Raw genomic sequence first — 22,736 nt, 5'->3', positions numbered from 1 at the left:
TCACATATTTATACACTTTTCACTTACACATATATACATTTTGCTCTCATATTCATATATTTTAACGCTCATATTTATACATTTTGCTCTCATGCACATTCATTCAATGTTTACATTTAATATTATAAATAATATATGCATGTCTGAAGACAATATATGTATGCAAGAGAAGAATGCATGTATGTGTGAGAGAAAGTATAGTGGAAACGGAAGGAGTATAGTTGAAACGGAAGGCAGGTCATTATCGCGCTGTGATTGGCTCAGAAGGTCGAGCGGGGCGGGCTCATGTTCAGAACTTCGGATTCAAATCAACATGATGGAGGGAGATGAATCCGTGTATCTTCGGACTATTTGCTTTTCTTTATTAAAAAAGTAAACGGAAGAGCGTCTGTGAGGCGTTTTTCGTTTGATTATGAATGTAACGTTTATATAGTGGAAGTGGAACTACACTGTTTTATCAAAACAAAAAAGTGCCACGCAGTAACTTGGTATACAGACTACAGCGCCACTTACAGGCCTGGCATATGTACTACAGCGTCTCCAGCGCTTTCGAGCGGCAATGGCCGGCCGTGGCCCAACCCCACATTCCCCTGATAGGTGGAGAGTTGGCCCACTAGCTGTAGCGCCACCGTCCTGACGTCAGGACAGTGTTCAAATCTGGATCAGTTTTTATCAGATCCGTTGCAGCCCCTTTTTTAGAGATTTGGGTATGGAGGAAAATAGAGAGGGTTGTGTTTTCTGACACTTGGTGAGTTCCCTGGAACACCAGGGACACATATTCATGTATAAAAGACGTACAAAAGTGCATTTTGCATGATAGGTCCCCTTTAAGCAGTCTGTAACCCTACACACCTAACATATAACTTTTCATGTATTTTTGTATTTAGCTTAGCTTCTTAGCCTGAGCTAGCTCTGGAACTTCCAGCTCGGTGGCAGCAGGGGGGGGAAGAGCACGTTCGTGAACTGTTAGCACCGTGTCATGCATGCCCACTGCACCTCGCGGGAGCGCGCACAGCGTAAAGCCAAAACTCACAGACATTTCAAGGATTTGTACGGCAAAGTTGGGTTTGGAAACGGTATAATTTCCTTTTTGGCGGGCATGCATAACACCGGAGCCTCGCTGCGGGGAAACTTTGGCGCTGTTCCGAGTTTGATCTAATCTGTCAAAATGACGGACTGCTATGGGCTTAGATATGTCTCATTTATTTATTTGTGTGAACATAAAAAGAATTGGTGTGTAAAAATGTGATTTGTAAATGTAAAACACCATCCACAAATGCATTTAAAAGATTTGCAAACTCACAAATACATTTGCAAATGTAAAACGGATCTGCAAATACACCAAATATTTTTACAAATAAAAAAAAAGATCTTTGAATATCTCTTTAACATTTACAACTTTCGATCAGGCATTTGTGAATGCATTTTGTATTTGTCGATCAAAAATGCGCTTGTGGATCTCACATTTCTGCTTGTGGATCTCAAATCTCTGCTTGTGGATCGTCTTTTTACACACACGGAGTTTTGAGACAAACTGTCCGCCACTTTCGGGTCCCGGGGGGAGCAGCTGGCAGCGAAGCAGCCCAGAGATAACTATTTCTTCATTTTTTTTTGTGTATTCAGTCAAGGGGGTCAAAGTTACAAAGCACTTCACATCTTATTAATCGGCCTAGTTTTACCTTACCAGTGCAGTGGTATGGTAATCTGTAGAAAAGCACCGTATTTAGGTCAGCCTTCATAGTAAGGCTACATTAAATGTTATAATATTCATTGTGTCCTTTCTACTATATATGCATATATTCCTGTCTATTGCTTTCATTTGTATTTAATGTTATTAAGTTTATACTTGTTTCCACACATTTCACAATTCGGGATGAATGAAGTATCTATCTATTTATCTATCTATCTATCTATCTATCTATCTATCTATCTATGCCCTTTATCTCTATAGAGCCATTGAAGCCCATGAAGAATTTATCCTTCCACAAATCTTTTAATCTGCTGTATCAATAAAGTTGCCACGTGTTTTCAAATTCAAGTTAAGGCACTATCTGTTCAGAAAGACTGCATCAATGATATGCTATATATCTATATATAATATCAATATTGTTATTAACTTCAACCAAAGTCAATTTAAATAGCGGGCAAAAATGGGTTGTGGTGTTTGATATAGTTTACGTTCAATTTCAACTATTTTAGGCAGAAAAACGTATATTGACTAAACGCTTTTTAATAATTTACTATCATTTAGAAAGGTTTTTGTGAGAAATCATTTCAAAAGTAAACTTTTTTTCCCTTTTGTATTTAAATTTGAAATGTTTGCACACAACATTATTAATGTATACATTTTTATCATTTAAAAAAAATTATGAATCCATTTATTTTATTGTGTTTCCTTGAGGCTGGGGAAGATATCCAGCAGTTCAACTTGCAAATGTTCTATTATGCGAGGAACGAACTAGCGGCAGAGAAATAATCATATTTTAAAAGACAGCAGCTTCATAAGAGGCCAACAAGAGTGACAGGGTGTGTCAGTGTGCTGAAGGATAGTTGTGACCAGCTATCCAGGCCAGTCTCTAAAGACTTTCCATGGTGTAAAATGCTGCTGCTGGAGTTGTGCTGATATCATGTCTACCATCCTCTTCAAATACTCTGTCCAACAATATCTCATGAAGAAAGGTGTTTTAACGCTTATTCAAAATAGTAGAGAAACATGCATTCTTGTACTCAGGAGGGGACATTGACAGAGGATTACTCAAAAAGACAACAACAAAAAACACACTAGACGTAGGCTACTTCATTGTATTGTGGTAGTAGGTGTACGACTACTGAGTCCAGCAGTATCAATATCATTAAAAACTAATGGTAAAATTGTCTTTTTATCACTCATCAAATACAGCAGAAAACATGCATTATGTACTATGGAGGGGACTTTGACAGAGGATTACTCACAAAGTACACAGTAAAAGTAATTCATTTTATTTTTGGTAGCAGTCAAACTAGTACCGAGTCCAACAGTGTCAGTTTTATAAAGAACTTGTGGTAAAAGATATTTGTAAAAAGAAAATAAAGAGCTGCTGATTTGAAAAAACCAAGTGGAGAGACGGCTGAGGTGACTGCAGTGCAGAATCGCTGTATAGTTTACATCTCCTAACAATGTTGTCCATTTTAGACATAGGCTTATTATATTTACAGCCCTTAATAACATTCCTTTTCTGGGCTCAATGTGTTTCTTGGCCGTTTTCGTTGTGATCGCTAAATTCACCTTGTTTCCCCTTGTTTATTGATTATCACCGTTCCAAACAAACGAGTGCTTTTGTTTTGAAATCACTTCCGAGAGTTTTTTTGTTTTGATAAAACAGTGTAGTTCCACTTCCACTATATAAACGTTACATTCATAATCAAACGAAAAACGCCTCACAGACGCTCTTCCGTTTACTTTTTTAATAAAGAAATGGTCCGAAGATACACGGATTCATCTCCCTCCATCATGTTGATTTGAATCCGAAGTTCTGAACATGAGCCCGCCCCGCTCGACCTTCTGAGTCAATCTCACACATACATGCATTCTTCTCTTGCATACATATATTGTCTTCAGACATGCATATATTATTTATAATATTAAATGTAAACATTGAATGAATGTGCATGAGAGCAAAATGTATAAATATGAGCGTTAAAATATATGAATATGAGAGCAAAATGTATATATGTGTAAGTGAAAAATGTATAAATATGTGAGTGACAATGTATGAATGTGTGCATTGAAATATGATAATATGAGTGCGTGGCGAGGTGACGTGACGTGCCTTTGTGAAGTGCAACAACATTAACATCAACCTTTCGGTTGGTCGCTCGTTAACAGACCCTTCACGCGATGGCAGAGCGAACAGGTACAGCCAGGGCCAGACCGAGACAATAATTCAGGCCAGAAATTATACACCCAGCCAGGCCACTACCAGTTTTCTTTTGTTCCATTTTGCTGGATTTATTTGTCAATATTTACAGCGTTGCTGTCCGTAGTGATAGCCCTATAGTTTAAATCTACTACCCACAAATAAATATATGGACATGGGTTCCTATTTAAAAAAAATGGTAAATGTATTTAAGAACCTATCCATGTGATTTTAAGTGGGGGTGGACCTCAAATCCTCTAGGGGGGTCCGGGGGCATGCTCCCCCGATAAGATTTTTTATTTTATTTTGGAGTTAAATGCATCAATCTGGTGCATTTTGAGGGGAAAATAAAGAGACTAGATCTATGGAAACACCCATATGAAACAGAACTGTATACATTTCAATAATCCTAAAATCATGGCCATAACCAATAACATACCATATCCAACATAAAAAAACACTGAAACTTGTTTATTTATTTATTTTTGGTTCATTTATTGTTGTGAGTGTGTCTGGGCTCCTGAATCAGCCTCACCTGTCTCCTCTTTGAGGCACCAGCAAAGACTAGTTTTAGCTCTCAACAAGTTTTAAAAGTGTATCTTACCTTTTTTGACCTAGTTAGTTTTTTTATTCATGCATATTTTACTAATCACTACCCCCTTAAATGGAAATATGTGTTTACATAAATGGTGGTCCAAACCGTTTGAGACCCACTGAGAACTTAGGCCCCGGCCCCACGGGAACGCATACGGCAAAACGCATAGGATTAACGCAAACGCAATCGCCAAAAAGCTTCCGTCCACACGCAATATACACCGGATAGTGTCTTGCCACACGAGACAGCTCCGTTTAGATCCAACCGCTGGAAAAGCTGCAGTACATATGCCGAGCCTGTACGTGGCGCTGTAACTTCCTCCACAAAAGCAGCAACTTCCTCCACAAAAGCAGCGAAGAAGAATGGTTGTCATGGCTGCACTTCTGTTTATTCTCCGTGGTGGGGGCCGAGGGAACCGGGCAGAGTTTTTCGCCGGTCAACGTGTGTTAAAGTTTAAATCTTGCGGACAAAATTATAAAAGTGCCGGTCAAAGGTCTTATTTGTTATTTATTGTGCTTTAAAACAAATGAATAACGACTCTATATAATGATATATAATAATAAAATACACGGAGCCTGTCTCTTTTTCCTCTCTTCTGACAGCGTCAGTGTCTGTCTCATGCAGCAGCTGATCCAGTAATGATGACTCGACAGTAAAAATAAACATATTTATAACTAGTTTAGGTAGTTTGAGAGGTAATTAAAATAGCTAAGGGTGATGATCTGACTTGAAGTGTGTGACTCCCGCTGCATCACAGCGGGAGGAGCTGCGTGTCTCCGTCCTGTCAGATTAGACTTCACTCGCGTTTACGTCCATATCGAGATAAAGATAAATAATCTGAATTCAGTGTGCAGTGTACTTTTGCGGGGGTGAGCAGCAGAGGTGGGGGGAGGCGGGGCTATTGCGTCGTCATTATCACAAAATGATCGTATAGAGGCGATCACACGGAGCCGTTGGACCCCCCAGAGCGCTCCGTTCCCAGATCTATCCACCTTTGGACCCGACTAAGTTAACTATCTAAACACTCAGAGAGTCCTTAACCTCACCTGAGCTATAGTTATCCCGAGCTTGAATGACACACAGAGACCAATCGAGGGCTCTGATGTATGATCTGTATGACAGTGGCCATGTCGGCAGGCCACATCATGTAGACAGCCAGTCACCCTGTGTGAGGCAGACCCACATTTGCGCAGTGGAATCAAAAAATCCTCAGGCCAGCAGGCCACTTAACAGGCCAGCAGGCCACTTAACAGGCCAGGCCATCGGGAAACCCCCCGGTCCTCCTGATGGCCAGTCCGGGCCTGGGTACAGGAGGCGTAGAGCGAGGGATCATTGTCCACAAGTTAATCGATCGTGGTCGCGGACGGATAAAAAAAAAAAAACTAAATAGGTTGCGAAATATACTTGGGCGGCCGTTAATATACCTGGGCGGCCCGCCCAAGTAAAGTCTATGTGTGGGAAACCCTGTTGTGTGTGAGAGGACCAGTATGAATTACGGCCTGTACGGCCCCTCATAGATTTTAGTTCATCTGCATTTGGCAATTTAGCTGCAAATGTCTGCATGTGACGTAAACAGACCAGCATTCTCTCTTCATCAGTGTCAGTCTTTTAGATAACTTAACTGTGTCTGTAATCAGTTTTACAAAGTAACCTGCTACATTTGAAAGAGTAAATTATCCCATGGGTATCTGAATGTTGATAACAAACAACACAATTACACTGTTGTAAGATATATTCAAATATGTTGTCTGACTTCAGTGGGGGTATCTGAAGCACAGTGTTCTAGAGATATATTATCATTGTTTCATGAAGATGGAGATATAAGCCCATATAGGGAATTAACAGTTCATTTAGAAGTTCCTTTGGTGTTTAGGAAACCACTTTTGAATTGTTTTTCATTAGGCCCAGATGCATTATCAACCTTGTATATGTACATAGGAACATCTTGTGGGAACAGTGTTTGCACTATAGGGAACTCTTGGTCTTGTTAAATGGTCTTCATTGTGTTGGCTGTAATATGGTCATGGAGAGTGATCACAGCACCTAACGACTCTCACGAGATGACTGCATTTACACATCCCTGTTTATGTTTAACACCTACTGGCTCAGGTATGGCTTTAAACGAACAATGGCAAAAGCTCTGTAATGCACAAAATAGGCATCTTGGGAATTTGAAAATATTTAAATAAAAACACATCTTCAGATTTAGACCATATTGTTGCTGGCGGGGTTTTATTGACAGCAAATGCAAATTAGCATGTACTTATTAATCCTGCATACTTGGCACCGACTGTGATTATTAGAGCTTATTAAATGGATGGTGTATACTGTATGCAGTATGTCAGAACGGTGAGGAAATCATTATTTCTCCTCAGCAGATGCTGTTTTACTATATTCCATAAACTCCCTGCATCCAACATATTTTGCCATCATAACTTCAAAGCCGGTTTTCATCACCAAGTTTGGCATGTTTTCAATGTGACTTTGTCTAATTAGCACACTCACTTCTTGCCAGCGATGCCTTGCTGCATATCAGGCCTGGTCCCATGAGGGAGCACAAGCATTGTTCAGGTCTACATTTACTTCACCTAAACAAGCTTGTGTCTGTGTGCATCATGGTGTAAGGTGAATTTGTTGTTATGTTTTAACATTCTGCATAAGACAAAGCCTGCGCCAACTCCCTGATTTTGCTCATTGTTGCATTCACAGGCACTGAGAGGATATTTGAAACAAGCAGTGTGTACACAGAGTTAATGTCTGCAGAGTGTGGATGATGTGATGATAACAAGTCAGTTAAACAAAGTAAGATAGATTATGCTTACCATAGATGCCTGTGGATATACATGGGAAGGCCTGTGCAGAAAAAGACAGAAATAGAAGTAAAAACATATTCCGTTGAATAAGTACGACATAACAGCACTACAGTGTAACCATTGAAGCACACCTATTGTTTGCTTTAAATATGTGTTTACTTCCCTGCTTCTCTTGTTCATTCCCAAGGGGAGCAATTCACAGTGCCCTTTGTTCATATCCCTTCAATGCTAATGTACCACTGTTTTATAAAACAATGCTCTAGCTCCCAACACACAGTGTACTTCTCTTGACTTCCAAAACTGTCTCATCCAATTCATCCTGAGACTCGAACACCCCTCTGCACATTAGATCGATTATCACGATCACACTGCTGCATAAAAGAGGCTGTTGGACTGTTATGAAACCCTATCATTCACTGTTGCAGCAATGAGCGAGACGGCCAATTAGTACTTAATGCCCATACTTGATGTCCATAACACTGGTAGTTTGCATATGTTGCTTGAGGGAATGTTGGATCAGACTCATGTGAATTGGTAGCGCTCGCTGTTTAATAACCTCCAGCATATGAATATCCATTGAGGTCGATGGATCCTGTCTGTCGCCGTCAGCCCTAACTTACACACAGACTTTCTCTTCCAATGATCCAAACCAAGGACTGAGGCGGCTTCACACAACAAAATGTCCTTCAGCCTTTTAAAAGATGTCCTTAATTTAACTCATTTGGATAGCTAGTCAGCTTTCATTCTGTGTAAACTCAGCAGGATATGAAAACAACTAGGCCATAACAGCAGGAGGCAGCTTTTTCAAATGATGAGAAAACTAGAGAAAACAAAGTCATTGTTGCCACATTTGGATCAATAGCAGGAATCAATAATATCCCAACAACCACAAGGGACATATACAGAAAACAAAACAGACATTCAGAGAATCATAATGCTTATTATAAATATATATATTTTCAGAAACTTAAGAGCAAAAAACTACGTATATTTATGGCTGTCTTTTCCAAGATGATTATAAAAAGTAACCACCTTGTAATAGTTCTTGCTTTGTAGCACTTTGCAGCAGACATATTATTCAGGCATGGCTTTATAGCTGAAAATAGTTTCATTATTCTTTCCTTCTGTGAGCAAATACATTATGATACATAGGCCTTGCTGTAAGATTACCTATTTCACATTCATCTTTTTTAGTATATTAATAAACAGTAAAGAGGAAAGATCTTTTTCAAAGGTCCCAGTTGTCCTCAAAAGCCGCTGAATACGTGCTTTAGTTCCTGCATTCATCAAAAGGGGTGGCCACAGCATTAATATATTAAAATGACAAATGAAAAAAAAGGGAAAACATTTCCACCAGCAGCAAACAACTGGATGAATATAGAACAACAAAACACTACCGAGATTCATCAGAGACTAACATGCTGCATATGTCTAATTCTCCCCGTGCCAAAACGAAGCCCAACAGTTTGTTTTGCCCCGCTGACCCTGTCAAGTTGTATTTCGAAACATTCTGTTGCTAGCATTCCTGCCAAGATCACTTTGTTTTAGAACTAAAAACTAAATTAATAGATCTGAAAGAGAAAGATAAAACACGTCTGCTCGTATGATGATTGTACAAACAAGGGCTTTGTGAGTCTTTCAACTGAGAGAAGAAAGAAACATAATTCACACATTTTGAAAGTTAATAATTGACTATAAAGGCTAATAAAATATTTAGACTTTTTCCTCTGAAGCAACACAATCTCAGACACCCGCCTTGAAATGAAATGGTCTGTTTGTCCTTGCTTTATGCAAGAGGAATGAGTCTGTTTGTATTCTTATTTACCAGTTTTCAGGTTCCGCCTGTCAAGGTGAATCTTTCTTCTCTGGGATGATTTAAATCTTTTACCGCAGCTTTGACCTTTCCAGTTGACTGGAAAGACAGTCTGGGTCTGACACAAACCACAGATGATGAAGCGTGGAAAAGAATGGCCATTTTTAGTCCTATGCCAAGCCCTGCCCATGGCACACACACAGTCAGATCATATTGAGACTGATCACACTAAATGATCTTATATACCAAAACCAATGTTAACAGAAAGAAATAACAACTATATGAAAGTTGGACTTCCGATTTAAACAATTCTGTATTTGAAAACCCGAAAGGATGTCTAAATTAATTACTGCACAACAGAAATGCAGAGCTTCAAAAAGCGTACTGATTGTCCATGGACTCATTGGCAGCATATTTGAAACAAGCGACTTTGATTATACTCAGAAAAGTGATTTATAAATGTAATGTATTAGTATTATTATATTGAGAATCCTAACACCTTAACTAAATTATGCATATTCTACAATTGGCTGCATTACATGAACTAAGATTAACTTCAGAAGAAAGATTTTATTTGAGGCTTTGTGATAATAAGTAGTCAAATGAATTTAATCTGCAGACAAGAGTATTATTTCCTGTCAGCGCCTCCAGCCAGTCTCGGCTGCCAAACTGATCCTGAGCCAGAAGCCTCGTTATCTTCTCTGAGCTGAAAGGCCGCCATGTCAGTCTCTTCAACTTGAACCTCTGCTCGGATGGCAGCTACAACTTAAAACATTGCAGGCTGTGGCAATGACACACCATCAGGATAATCAATCAAACCCTGTTTTATTAGTTTCCTGACTGATCCATTAAAGAGTATTGATCTTTGGGTGTGAAATGCATCAGGTAATCACTTAACGGGATGCTGTTAAGATCTGACACCTTTGTGGCAAACGCAGATGTCATTTACTTGTTTAAAGGACTGTTATTGCAAAAAGTGAAGATAAGTATATATCCAATAAAACCTGTAAAGCCCAGAGAGCATTTTGGCAGACGCAACTCCTTTTCATCTATAAATCAGAGACACAATGCACTGCAATAAATACCACTAAGTTATGCAGAAATAATACATCTCACTGATAATCAATTTCAGTAAATACCCACATGCTATATATAAAAATATAAGCTTCAAGTTTTGTTAGCTTAATTAAAAGCTTCAGCCGTTAAATAAAATGTATATTATGTAAAGGTGAGCAGGGGAACACCAGTAGCTGTTTACTGCAGCAGCACCTGCTTTAGTAATGCAATCATTTACAGAAAGAGTAGGAGCAGTGACGTGACGGTCAGGACTAATAGAAATGATAAATAAAACAGAGCCTTTTCAGAGACAGAAAACAAATAATCCAAAGTCATTTAAGCAGTTGACTGCATCAAAGCCAGGAATCCTAAAACTAAATGCAAAACTAAAGCAGATTTCAGAAGCAGATGCAGCAAGCCTCACTGTTCTCTTTTCCTTTCCCATCAACCTTAGGCCACCTCAGAAGCTATTTTGATAGTTGTTAGCGTGCAAACCTGTACATCTGCTTACAGTGTATACGGACCAGTGCTAATTAGGACAGTCAGTGGTCTATATGACCTATGATTCGTGGTTTAGGTTATTATTTCTAACTCTGGCTGCTCATTAGAAGTGAGTCAGCATGTTCGCTCGCACTCTGGCGTGAGGCTGTGCCTGACATGTTGGCTTGTTGCTGATTTCTTTGCTTAGGGAGTGTTCAGAAATTGGTCACCAGGGAAATTATTCTGTTGCTAGGGCTCCTCCCTAATCTATCACATCACTTTAAAGTGGAGCACCTTTCCTCTCGGCGTCTCTGCACACATATTCAGCTCACAGTACATCAAGTACAACACAGAGAGGCTTCTGTGATTATAGTTTGAAAACATTACAAGTTACAGTCATGCCTTCTTTTAATGAAGATGGTGTTAATTATAATTTACATGCTTTTACTATAATATTTAGACAAGGATTTTCCTTTAATTAATGCATCCACCACTTATTAAAACAATGATTTATTGACTTCAAAGTGTGACTAGAGTTTTGCAAAGACAGTGCTCATAAAACTAAGTCACTGTTATTCCACTGAGAACATGATAGCCTGCAGCTTTCACTCATTTATTAAGCAGCGGGAAATGACACAGTAGAGATGGCTCAACCTGTGGCAAATTCTGGCCGTCCTGCTGTAACTGTCGCCTTCCCATGAGCAGACAGGTAAATGTAAGAAAAGCATGCATGGGCACAGCGAGCGCAGGACCCTGCCAGGGGAGCTCCTGGTCTCGGCTGGCTGAGTAAATAGCAGTGGACACAGGGTGCTGCCCTCGGTGCTTAAAGCCTCCTAGTCTGTTTGCAGATGGAAGCTCTGCTTATAAATCACAGCAGCAAGGGGAGACCTTGTGCAAATGCATCCACAAGTATGTTATTATTCACCACTGTTGCCCCAGTGTGGGCTTACATCCGAGTATCAGAACATGAATCCAAGACAATCCTCTTTGTTGACTGCTGTAATTCTTTAAGCATGTAGGTCATGCCTGGCCTCTCTGTCTGAATCAGCTACCTGCTGCTGAGGCTGCTGGGAAGCTTGTCACGGTTACAGATCAGGATATTCAAATACTCCACATTAACACCCTTTTATTCTGCATAACAACACACTCCATATTCTAATGCAAGAGCTGATTGTTTGAGAGTCATTATGCTAAATGGAGGATGAAGAAATGCAGAGGGCGAGAAACCTGGAACCTAATGGCCCGAGTCCCACCACCCATTGTATATCTGCTATGATCAAGTAAAACTATTATCACAATACTATTTGAGTGTACATTAGGCTCAGCACCACTGGCTGTGTTTACATGCAGGGTGGACCTACAGGCCATGACACTCTGGAAAACAGTTTATTAAGGAGACACTATGAGTAAAGCAGAACATTCCTGTCCACAATGTTTGATTTCACTTTTATGTGGATGGTACAAAGATCAACCTCCACCTTGAGCCTCATAACTACGACAAACTATCTGACCTCAAAACTCTCAAGACAATAAATCCCGGACGGCTGCAAAATTAGCTAAATGAGAATAAACCAGATGTTATTGTTTTAGACCACATCATTTGACCAATATTATTTCTCCTCATATGCCCCCCTTCTGTTAGAAAAGAAGCAGAGGTGGTATGCGATCGGGCTTTAAATGTTTCAAACAAATACATCTGGGTTTTAAAACTAAGCTTCATGCAGCTCTGCACAATCTCCTGCCTTGGTTACTGCAACATATTTTTGTATTATCAACAATTTTTTGTTTATTTTTTCTTCAACTAGTTTAGAAATACCGCAAAAAGTGTTTTGACAAGGTCAGAAAAGGGAGAACATGACAGTACTTCCATGCCTCTCTGGCTGCCTCTAAGCTACAGAATTGATTGTGATTTTTGTTTATAAGTGGTTTCGCCCTCTCTCTTGCATCACAGTCCAGCCCCTGTGCTGTGGGGACACATCCTTCTCTATCAATGCCCCAAATCTTTGAAATACTCAGCAGTCATCTTTATTCATTAGCTTTTAACTGTGCCCGTGTGCCTTTATTATTAATAATATCATTATTATTTGACAGATTTTTCTTTTATTCTGTTGTGTTTGTTTGTTCTTTTGTTTTCCTCTGTGTGCGCTTTGTTGTGTGTAAAGTGCTTTATAAATAAAGTTGAGTTGAGTCCTCCTCTAGGGTCCTGTCAGCAATGAAGAATGAAAATGTGTCACCTCCAAGTACATCCTCTAAGCAACAGTAGGTACCGTCGGATGCAGAGGAAATAAATGACAATATAGAAATTGTAAATATTGCATACCACATGTTTTTGTTGACATCTAAAGTCCACAGCAGCAATGAAAACACACATTTGAGTCAGATCTTCTAACCTCAGAGCAAAATGAATCAAAGTGAGGAAGCTACCCACCTTACCTGGTCACAGTGTTAGGTGTATTGGGTTATTGAAATCAAACATGAAGTGTACAATTATTTCAATGCAAGATTACTTTAATACGGATTATCAAATTTCTCTGTGACTGTAAACAAACCTTGAGATATATTGGCAATGTCCAAAATGTAATGAATAAATAATAAAAGTCTGATGGGTTTGTTAAAAGACTTATTTTTGATGGTTCTCGGAGCAAGCATTTTATATAACTCTTACCTAATATGACTTAACAGTTCACAAGACAGCTCTTATTCACTTCCCACTTCTACAGTGACAGGTTGGGCAGACTTTTTGTTGGCCCAAAGAGTGATGTAGTATTTGGACATAATGAACTATCTTCAGCCTTAATGAGGCTCGCGGTGTTCTATGATTGTGTCCATCACACTCAGTTCCACAGCACTGATCCCATCTGCACAAGCAATGTGTTGAGACACTCTGCAGCATGTCCGTCAGCCAAATGTATGACAGAGGTGGGAAGAATGGGTATAAAAACGTGTAAATGCTGCAGTGTGTGGATAGGGCAGAGCAGTGAAGCAAGCAGAAGCAGCTACTGAACTGACTGCTGCATGATCCATCGGCCCATGACCAGCTGTATGGTTGATCAAGCACTGTCCTATCTGAAGCCTGAAGCTGCAGCGCACACAGGTATTTCTTAAAGGTCCCATGTCATGCTTTTCCGGTTATTACCCGTCCCCTTGTGTGTTATGAAGGTTTTTATGCATGTACTGTAAACAGTCTGCAAAGTCACAAACCCTCAAAGTACACCCTGTAGCGAGTAAAACTCTAACACAGAAAATACCTGTCTATGCTGCCCCAGAACGCCTCGTTGGAGATTTCTCTTTTTCCATTGTTTTCTTCCTGGGTACAGTGACGTGAACATACCCAAATGGACCCATTGGTCGAAATGGACCAATCCGTGGAGCCGTTACGTTACGTCCGCGGAGCCGTTACTTCCTCACACACACACAATCTTTTCTCAGCTGCAGCTCCGCCGATTTCCCCTCCCTGAGACAGCGGGACGCGGCGGGGCTTGGCGGGGCTGTGAGTCGGTGTGTGAGCACACACACAAACTCCCAGCCAGGCTGTGGGTGTGTGTGTGTGTTCGGGCTGGTTTCGGGCTGGGTTTTGCTGTGTCTCGCTGTCTCGCAGACGGCTCATAGGGAGGGGGGGGGCAGGAGCTCCAACAAGCCGTTTAGGACAGAGTGAATACACATACTATACAGAGATGCTGTATGAGAAACCAATGTGAGTTTGGAAAATTGCACAATATAAATCTATTTTAGTATACCTCAACAATGGAAATATGATCAGTAGAAATGGCCATGACATGGGACCTTTAAAGATCTCGTATTGTTCTATTCTTAGGCATATATTATGGGTCTCAGATTACATTACATTACATGTTAGACGCTTTTATCCAAAGCGACTTACATACTGTGGACAACCCACACAGGAGCAATTTGGGGTGAAGTGTCTTGCCCAGGGACACAACGACATGCTGACTGCAGTGGGGTTTGAACCTGTGCTCCCCTGATCCGAACACCAACGCACTAGTCCACTGCGCTACACGCCTCCCATGATCAGATATATCAAAATATATAAAAAACATGTATATGATGTGTTTTGCTCAAAATACCAAACAGAGCATGCATTTTAGACATCCCTCATATCCCTCTCTTTCAGCCCCGTTAGAGAATGGCTGATTCTGGGTCCTTAGCTTTAAAAAACAAAAACAAAAAAAGAGGGGGGGGGACAGGGGGCTAATGCCTGCTCAGAATTCGACCTGCAGATACTCAGCTAAATGCTGCCGTGATGAAACGCCATATCATGTTCCAAACCACTTCAAGGATTATTTCTGAAACAGTATGGAGCTCAAATGCTTTTTCTCTTGCGGGTTTACCACAAGGTGAGTTCCTTTTTTAATTTCCTGCTTTTTTACACATGTACTCTCTCCAGTACAGGTTAGCTCTGAGTGTTAGCGATGCTTGCTAATGTAAACAAAGACCATATTACGTCCAAAACACGTCGGGCATTGTTTCTGATATTACAGTACGTCATATCGGCAGCAAATCTGGATCAGCTCTGTTGTACCCCCGTTTTTAGAGATTTGGGTACGGAGAAAAAGAGAGAGGGTTTGGTTTTCTGACACTTTGTGAGTTCCCTGACACACCAGGGACACATATTTATGTATAAAAGACGTAAAAAAAGTGCATTTTGCATGATAGGAGACCTTTAAACAATATGGTCATTACATTGGGAACCGGAGGCCACTTTCTACCATAAAACTGTAAAGTACCTGACATATATACATATTGCAAACCAGAACATTGATACATACATACTTTAGGTAGAAAACATTTCTCACTTTTACTATTCATATCACCGTGATTTCCCACAGAGGTTTGCTGCTGACACCGATTCCCTCAGTGTTAATGAGGGAGCATTTAGAATGGCATAAAAAATTATACTACTCTAAACAGAGGGCACATGCAACCAGACATCTGCTCATTTTTATGTATGAGTTCCTCTGCTCAGTATCAGTTCAAATGATATCGCTCTGACCACCGAGCGAAAGAGAGGCAAAGACAAAAGGAAGGAATTCACATCGCTGAGACAAACTGACTGACCTCAGCGTAACCCGCACATGATTGACAGAATGGAAATGAGTAGCTGAGGAACATGTCAGCTAAACTCAATAACAAAATGTATTCGTCTTCCACTGTACTCTTAAGAGAACGATATGAAGACTTCTCTGCAGGCCGGTTTGAAACACTGTGGAGTAGAAATAGAGTGCCTCCAACTGACAGTATGGTTAAAAGACCTGTGGCTTTATCGTCATCATCATGCCTTTATTTACCTCAACTGAAGAGGGAACCAGTACTTTATTTGAGACAGGTTGTTATTATCACATTTTGTGTGTTTTTGTTTGGTCTCCTGCTTGCTGTGGTAAATTGCTGTAAATGGAAACAACATTTAATCTATCAATCAAGTAAAATATTTCTTAAACCGAGAACAAAGTAGTATTGGTGTGATTAAATTAAACCTGGTGGGAATAATCCTGCACAATAGTATACCATCCTGAATTTATCACATTACCCCTCATTGTACAGGTCATTTTTAATGAATTTGTTCCAACAGACCACAGCCTCAACTATTATATGAATATTGGATTTTATTTCCCAATTTATGGTTTCTAACATCCGCTTCCTTTAAAGCTTTGAACTTTACTTTGATTACAATCCTTATCCTTACATGATTATAACGGTCTTGTGATTTTTTTCATTGTATTCGCAAGAGCCATGACCTTATAAACTGTAGGAGGGATTTTGAGTGAACCCTCAGATGGAAGCAAATACAAATTGTAAATGAAGTAAAATGTATCTGTGGTTATTCTGAACAAAATGTCTGATTTGAATATTTGATCCTCTACACTCAGCAGTGTAGAAGACATCATTCAATATGCCTCGGGGCGTCCAAAGCCTGTGATTATGCCAATGAGTGCTTAAGAAATGTAGAGCATGGTGTTTAGCATTATAAGACATTTGCATTTTGGAGGCCTAAATTACAGGTGGGCATAAAGAAATGATCAAAGCAGGGGATCTGAGGATTCTGTCTGAATCTATCAAACTGCTTTTATAAGATATGTAAAAGTGAAAAAGCCTCTGAAATACTTGAGATAAAACAGACGAAAAGAAGCATGACAAGCCATATATCCCTCGATGGCAGGTATGAGCAGGGTATATGTGGGTTCTCAAATATCCGTTTGTCTTGTCAAACAGTCTCAGAAGAGATTAGCAGCATATGGAGCCCGGAGGTTAGAATGATCAGTAATCCTAAAGTATAGCTCATGATTTGTACCACAAGAGCACAGTAGTCCCAACGGTTGATCTAAATGAGGGGGGTAAAATAATAATTAGGGAGCATTTTTCATGAGACACTACTTTAATTTTCTACCTAACTTCAACAGCACATTTAATCAGTCAGAGAAGGGGAAAAAAGGGCTTTCTGGTCTGGCAATGTGAAGCCAGCCTATGGTACCATTCCAATGTAAGGCTACTAATTAGACATGTTTTTCCTTTCAAGGCGTCCTTCAACATATTTCAAAAGCACCATATCAAAGCGGCTTCAAAGTCAAAACCTCACTCTGAATTTTGAGGTGACAGAACAGCATACATATGAGGACTTGCTGCATGGCCCCCATCTTTGTGGCAGGACCAATATGAGACAAAAAGCATGTCTGCTGCATATTGCATACTAATGACTGAGACCAGAAGACCTACAAAATAAAAGCTTGGCTCTGCTGTTTCTGTATTCAGTGTCAAAAGCCTCGCCAGTATTCGGTAAAATGAGCAAACATTTTTTTAACTGAGCTACTAAGCCAACACTGACTTCTAAAGGGAACATGGATGACTGATGATTTAAACTGACCTTTAATCTGGTGCCATGCATTATTTATAGCATTTATTGATGAGCTCCTGTGTGGTAAGGGGAGTTCTAGTATTTTGGCACTACATGTGGTGGACTAATTGCATAGGGGGTTAAAGAGGAGTCAGAGTAACAAGGTAAAACAGAGAAAGGGCAATACAGTAGCATGTGAACAGCAGGGTTGCTAGAATAATATGGTTCATGTGAGAGTAGAGATTAATCTTAACTGCAGCCTAATGGTCACCCAGAACAGAGTAGAAGCCGTTATTGAAGGTTATGCCTAATGGACAGTAGTTTTTATAAAAATGCACAAATTCATATTAATTCTATATAGATGCAATGCTATTCCCAACATCTCATCTGTTTAGCAAAAGCCTTTGGACCTAACTGCACAGTGGTAAAGTCATATTTTTATCAGCAAAACAACCATAGATTTTCTGCAGACGATAAGATAAGTTTGTTTACTTAAAATTGATCTTCACTAATTACATAAAGTTGCTAATTTACCTTACCAGCTAACTTATTTAACTTTTTTTATTTTATTACCTAATTTAATGGAACATTTAAGTAATATGTCACCCCTGAATGTAGATGGGAGATCTGCAAAGAAGCATTAAAAAAACGATAAAATTGCCCATAACCACATTTCCCAAAGCACTACATACAAAATAAAAACTAACATTTGTTAAGAGACCCAACCTCATTAACTGCATATCGAATGAGCTCTGTGTCCCGGTGAAGCAGTGACCTCTCGGAAGCATGGTAAGTACATCATTATTATTGAACCGTAGGAACACAGTTTCCAATTAGAAGAGTGAATGTTTGTCTTTTTCCTGTGTACTTTTTGGCAAAACATACAGTATTTTATTCTGCTCTTCTTTGGCCTTGTGCTTTATAGGAATAATTATACCAACATTGTTTAGCCTGGATAGTTGTTTTTGTCAACTGGGAATTTAATGGACTTAATGAACTGTTTGTTAACCGAAGCTCAGGGTGTTCTGCGGTTGTCTTCATTGCTCTCAGTTCCGCAACACTGAGGATAACTGATCCCATTTGCACAACTTCAGTGATACATAGCCTGTGCAGACTCCTGTGATGCAACGTTATGGGGGAATAAGAGACAGGCTGCAGCATGTGTATGAGCCAACATTGCAGCACCTGTGGGCAGAAAAACCCCTGAATAATTTGAAGGCTTTTTAAAACGTCTGATGGAGGCTAGCGATTTCCCCGTGCTGCCATGATTGTGCTAAGGTAGGCTAAACATGTGACTGATCTGCCTCTGTACTGAATGAGCAGGGGTGAAATGGATATTGATTTTCTTATGTAATGCTCTGTAAATCAGCAAATAATCCCAAAATGTTCAAGTACAGTATCCCTTTAAAGTTTGAATGCATCATTCTATGGATTAAACTGTAAAGGGTGTAAATAGAAAATGGCAAAAAAAGATGGACAACAGTAATTATACTCTGTTATACTACATGAGGAGTATAATTACTCCTGTTGCTCCCATAGTTAATGTCAAATTTCTAATTTGAGAACTTCTTGCTAAACTGTAGGTAGATGTGCATGCTATCTGCAGTAAGTGAATCTACATGAATACCAGAGCTTTGGTTCAGAGTAAAGTCAGTTTGTCCATGTAGTCCATGGGCAGACTTGGCCATCGCAGCACTTTCTCTTTAAAACACCCCACAACATAAAGCCATAAATCTAAGCCTGCCCAGAGGTAAGAGCAAGCAACACTAATTAACAGTAGCCGGATGAGAGGTCAAGGCCTGTGTCGTATTAGCGTGAGAAAACACTATTTTTCAATTTACTTTATACACTGGTCTGGTCCGCTGCAAGTAATACAGATTAAAGCCTGCAGTACCTTGGGCTTGAATAAAAATATATTCATGTACATACAATAATGCATGTTTGTGACCTTAGTTTATTCCAGCTGTATGAAAAGCTTTTAAATGAGATGCCTAAATCGTCTTTACACAACTGACACTTTAGATTCCACGAGCGCTTCGGGGAATGTTCACAAAGCACGATTGCTGATCCAAAGTTAAGCTCAATTCAGGCATACTGCAGAAAATTGTTTTTCAATGAATATGTCTAGCCCTTTAAAGGACTTTGGTCCAAGGACACATAAGCTCTGAGGAGGTCAGCTCTCCCTCTGCTCAGACCTGTGGGCCTTTCTCTCACACTTTGATCTGAGCTCTGATGATGGTGTGCAGGCACAGACTCAGGAGAGGAGGGATTATAGGGACAGGAGGGACACGGGGAGTGACAGCTCCCTTTGTATTGGCTTTATCCTCATTTCGGGCAGAACGGCAGAAAGCATGCAAACCAATGACTTCTCCAAGGCGTTTATTTTTTCTGGTGTCAAATCCTCAACTCTTAAAATAGAGATCAAAGGCGAAGCAGGCTCATTGATAACTGTATAATGGCTCACTTAAAGAGAACAGGCATTTTCTCTGAGATGGGTGCGTGGTTCAAACTGCAAGCTATTAGTCATGCTGTCGGCTCATTACCATGTGTGTTTTTCTGTCTCATGGGCAAAGGCTTCATCACCTACTCGCATTTATTGCACTGATGGTAGATCTAATGATATACACACCTACGGCAAAAACAAAGGGCCTTTTGTCTCTTTAGCTGCTTTCACACCAAGTACTTTGCCGTACTTAGTTCCCAGCACTTAGGCCCCATTTACACGAGGACAAAATGGGTACACACCAAATTCGTTTTCAAAAAAGTCTTCCGTTCACACGCATTCGGCTCAATTAACGTGTCCGTTCACACGAGACCGCTCGACCCGCTGGAAACGCTGTAGTACATATGCCGGGCCTGTAAGTGGCGCTGCTGCCGCCATAAAATACACCAAAAGCAGCGAAGAAGACCCCCGAGCATGGTTGCCATGGTTGCCCTTCTGTTTATGTGTGCTCCTGCTGTAAATCTCTCCGGTAGTCCACCAGCAGATGAAAAACACCCACCTCTCCGCCTCTTCCAAGGGACGAGGGAACCATGCGGCAGAGTTTCCGTTAACATTTTTTTAACATGTCCGTTAAAGTTTAAATCTTCCGGACAAAATTAGAAAAGTGCCGGTCAGAGGTCTTCTTTGTTATTTATTGAGCTTTAAAACAAATTGATAACGACTCTATATAATAATCTAAGAATAATAAACGGAGCCTCTCTTTTCCTCCCCCTCTTCTGATAGCCCAGCAGCAGATCTCTGAGCAGGAGACGTGGGGAGAGTGAGACGTGGGGAGAGGGAGACGTGGGGTGAGGGAGACGTGGGGAGAGGGAGGCTTTGCCATTTCATCGTCATCAGAAAATGATCGTATAGGGCGTACACACGGAGCCGTTTGCCCCCCCAGAGCGTTCCGTTTGCAGATCTATCCACCTTGGGACCCGTTATCGTTTGCCGGGTCCGTTTACGCGTTTACGTGTCGGCCTTGTGTGAACGAAGAGGCTATACGCGAGAGAAAAGTAGCAGGTACAACCCGTTTTGTCCTTGTGTAAACGGCACCTTAGTTCCCAGCACTTAGTTCCCCAATGGAACTAAAGAGCAGATCGCGTTCACACCGGAATAAGTCCCTGAGGGAAGATTACGCAAATGAAGCCGCTGACGTCACTTCTTCTTCTGAGTAAGTCGCCAGTACGCCGACACCTCCTCATCACTCCCATGTTTTTTTTTTGTTGCCATAAGTTAGTCTCTCTCCGTTGGTGCGCTGGGCTAATGCTAATGCTAATAATGCTAATGCCAGCAAATACAATGGCGGCTTCACAAAAATGTTACGGGGCGTGGTTTGCAATTCGCCCAGCCAATCAGAAATTGGAACTTTTTTCTCCCCAGGAAAGTACCTGCTCTCTAGCAGGGACTGAAAAGGGGGGGGAAGTTCTCATGAACTAAGTTCTCTTTTTGGTGTGAACGCAAAATCCCAGGAACTATCGGAACTAAAAGGGAAAAGTACGGGGAAAAGTATAAAAAGCTCTTGAAAGGTGAAAATGTGAGAGCACATTTCAGGTATGTGCGTCTTTGATTCATGAGCTTTTAGCCTTGCCTGTCTGGAACTTTACAAAGCTACATTTGAGAAATAATGATTATTCTTTTTACTGACTAAAAAATCTTAAGACACACCTCCATGGACTGAAAAAACATGCCACATTATCCAAATGTATACCTGAATATGTTTCACAAAACTGGGTATATTTATTTTCCAAGTTTCCTAAATGGAGATGCATGGATGTCACAAGACAGCAAAGACATGTCTGTTTGCAAGATATACAGCTATACAATTCTACAGCACCAGGACACTCATAAAATGCCCTACAGATGCTACAGAAAAAGTCCTTTTTGTGAATGTTTATGCTGCGCTATACTGGTTACATCATCGGTTTTGACATTGAATTCCACTGGTTGGGATATGTGGATTTACGACCTACAACATCTCCACGGTAACAGTGTTGCCCTGCTCACCCCTACTCCTAATCCACCCTGTTTATTATAGAAGGACACAGTTTCCTGGTGGTCACCGGATGTAAACACAGCATAGAAGTAATTACGATGGGATGAACTGCTGTGAGGATGCCTAATCTCTTCCCCTGTCATTTCCACTCGTCTAGAAATGCACACACCAAGCCCAACAGCTGCCATGTGAACCTCTCGTCTTGCCGTAATACACTTGCCTTGTCACGTAGGAAACTTCCGTTATTCATGGCAGGTACAGGGATGTGGGGGATCAACAGATGTGAGAGTTGGTTTGGAATACTCCCCAAGGCTTGTTGCCATCTTCAAGTAGACCTGTCACTTTTACACTACAGCACAGGATGTGGATATAAAGCATGGAGCTGTAGAGAATGTTTTGAAACATTGGGGCGTTAGTGGATTTATGGAGTGTAAGCCTTCTGAAGGATTGCTTGTTCAAAGTATCCACCTTTAAATCCCGAAGGAGATTTATTTCACCAAGCGTCAGGGCCTAATGAAAATCTCTTCTGAAACACTAGCTGGGTACAAGTTAGACTCCTTTGTACATCCATGGCGGTAAAAAAGGAATATACTCTCACATACATTCAGCATTTTAATATCCACAGAGATATAAAGGAGTAAAGGTATATTGTTTGAGTGCATGAGGCTGTGGTCATCATTAAGGTACTTAATAGACCATATCACCTGTAGGACCTGAAAGGCAATAAGGGAGGGGGGGTCACCTTCATGTAGAGACAG

General features: G+C 40.5%; 1 protein-coding gene across 2 annotated transcripts in view; it reads right to left on the bottom strand.

Annotated features, from left to right (window-relative positions):
* macrod2 (mono-ADP ribosylhydrolase 2) overlaps positions 1–22,736 on the bottom strand; it is a 396,983-nt gene that overhangs the window by 96,041 nt on the left and 278,206 nt on the right. For both annotated transcript variants that reach the window (XM_034152126.1, XM_034152125.1), the window contains exon 7: positions 7,314–7,344. In XM_034152126.1, coding sequence (XP_034008017.1) covers positions 7,314–7,344 — 31 coding nt within the window. The remainder of the gene's footprint in view (positions 1–7,313; positions 7,345–22,736) is intronic.

Source organism: Trematomus bernacchii, unplaced genomic scaffold, assembly GCF_902827165.1.
Source record: "Trematomus bernacchii unplaced genomic scaffold, fTreBer1.1, whole genome shotgun sequence".
In the NCBI taxonomy this organism is placed as follows: Eukaryota; Metazoa; Chordata; class Actinopteri; order Perciformes; family Nototheniidae; genus Trematomus; species Trematomus bernacchii.
The sequence above is the reverse complement of the archived record's forward strand: the minus strand, read 5'-3'. Positions and strand labels throughout refer to the sequence as shown.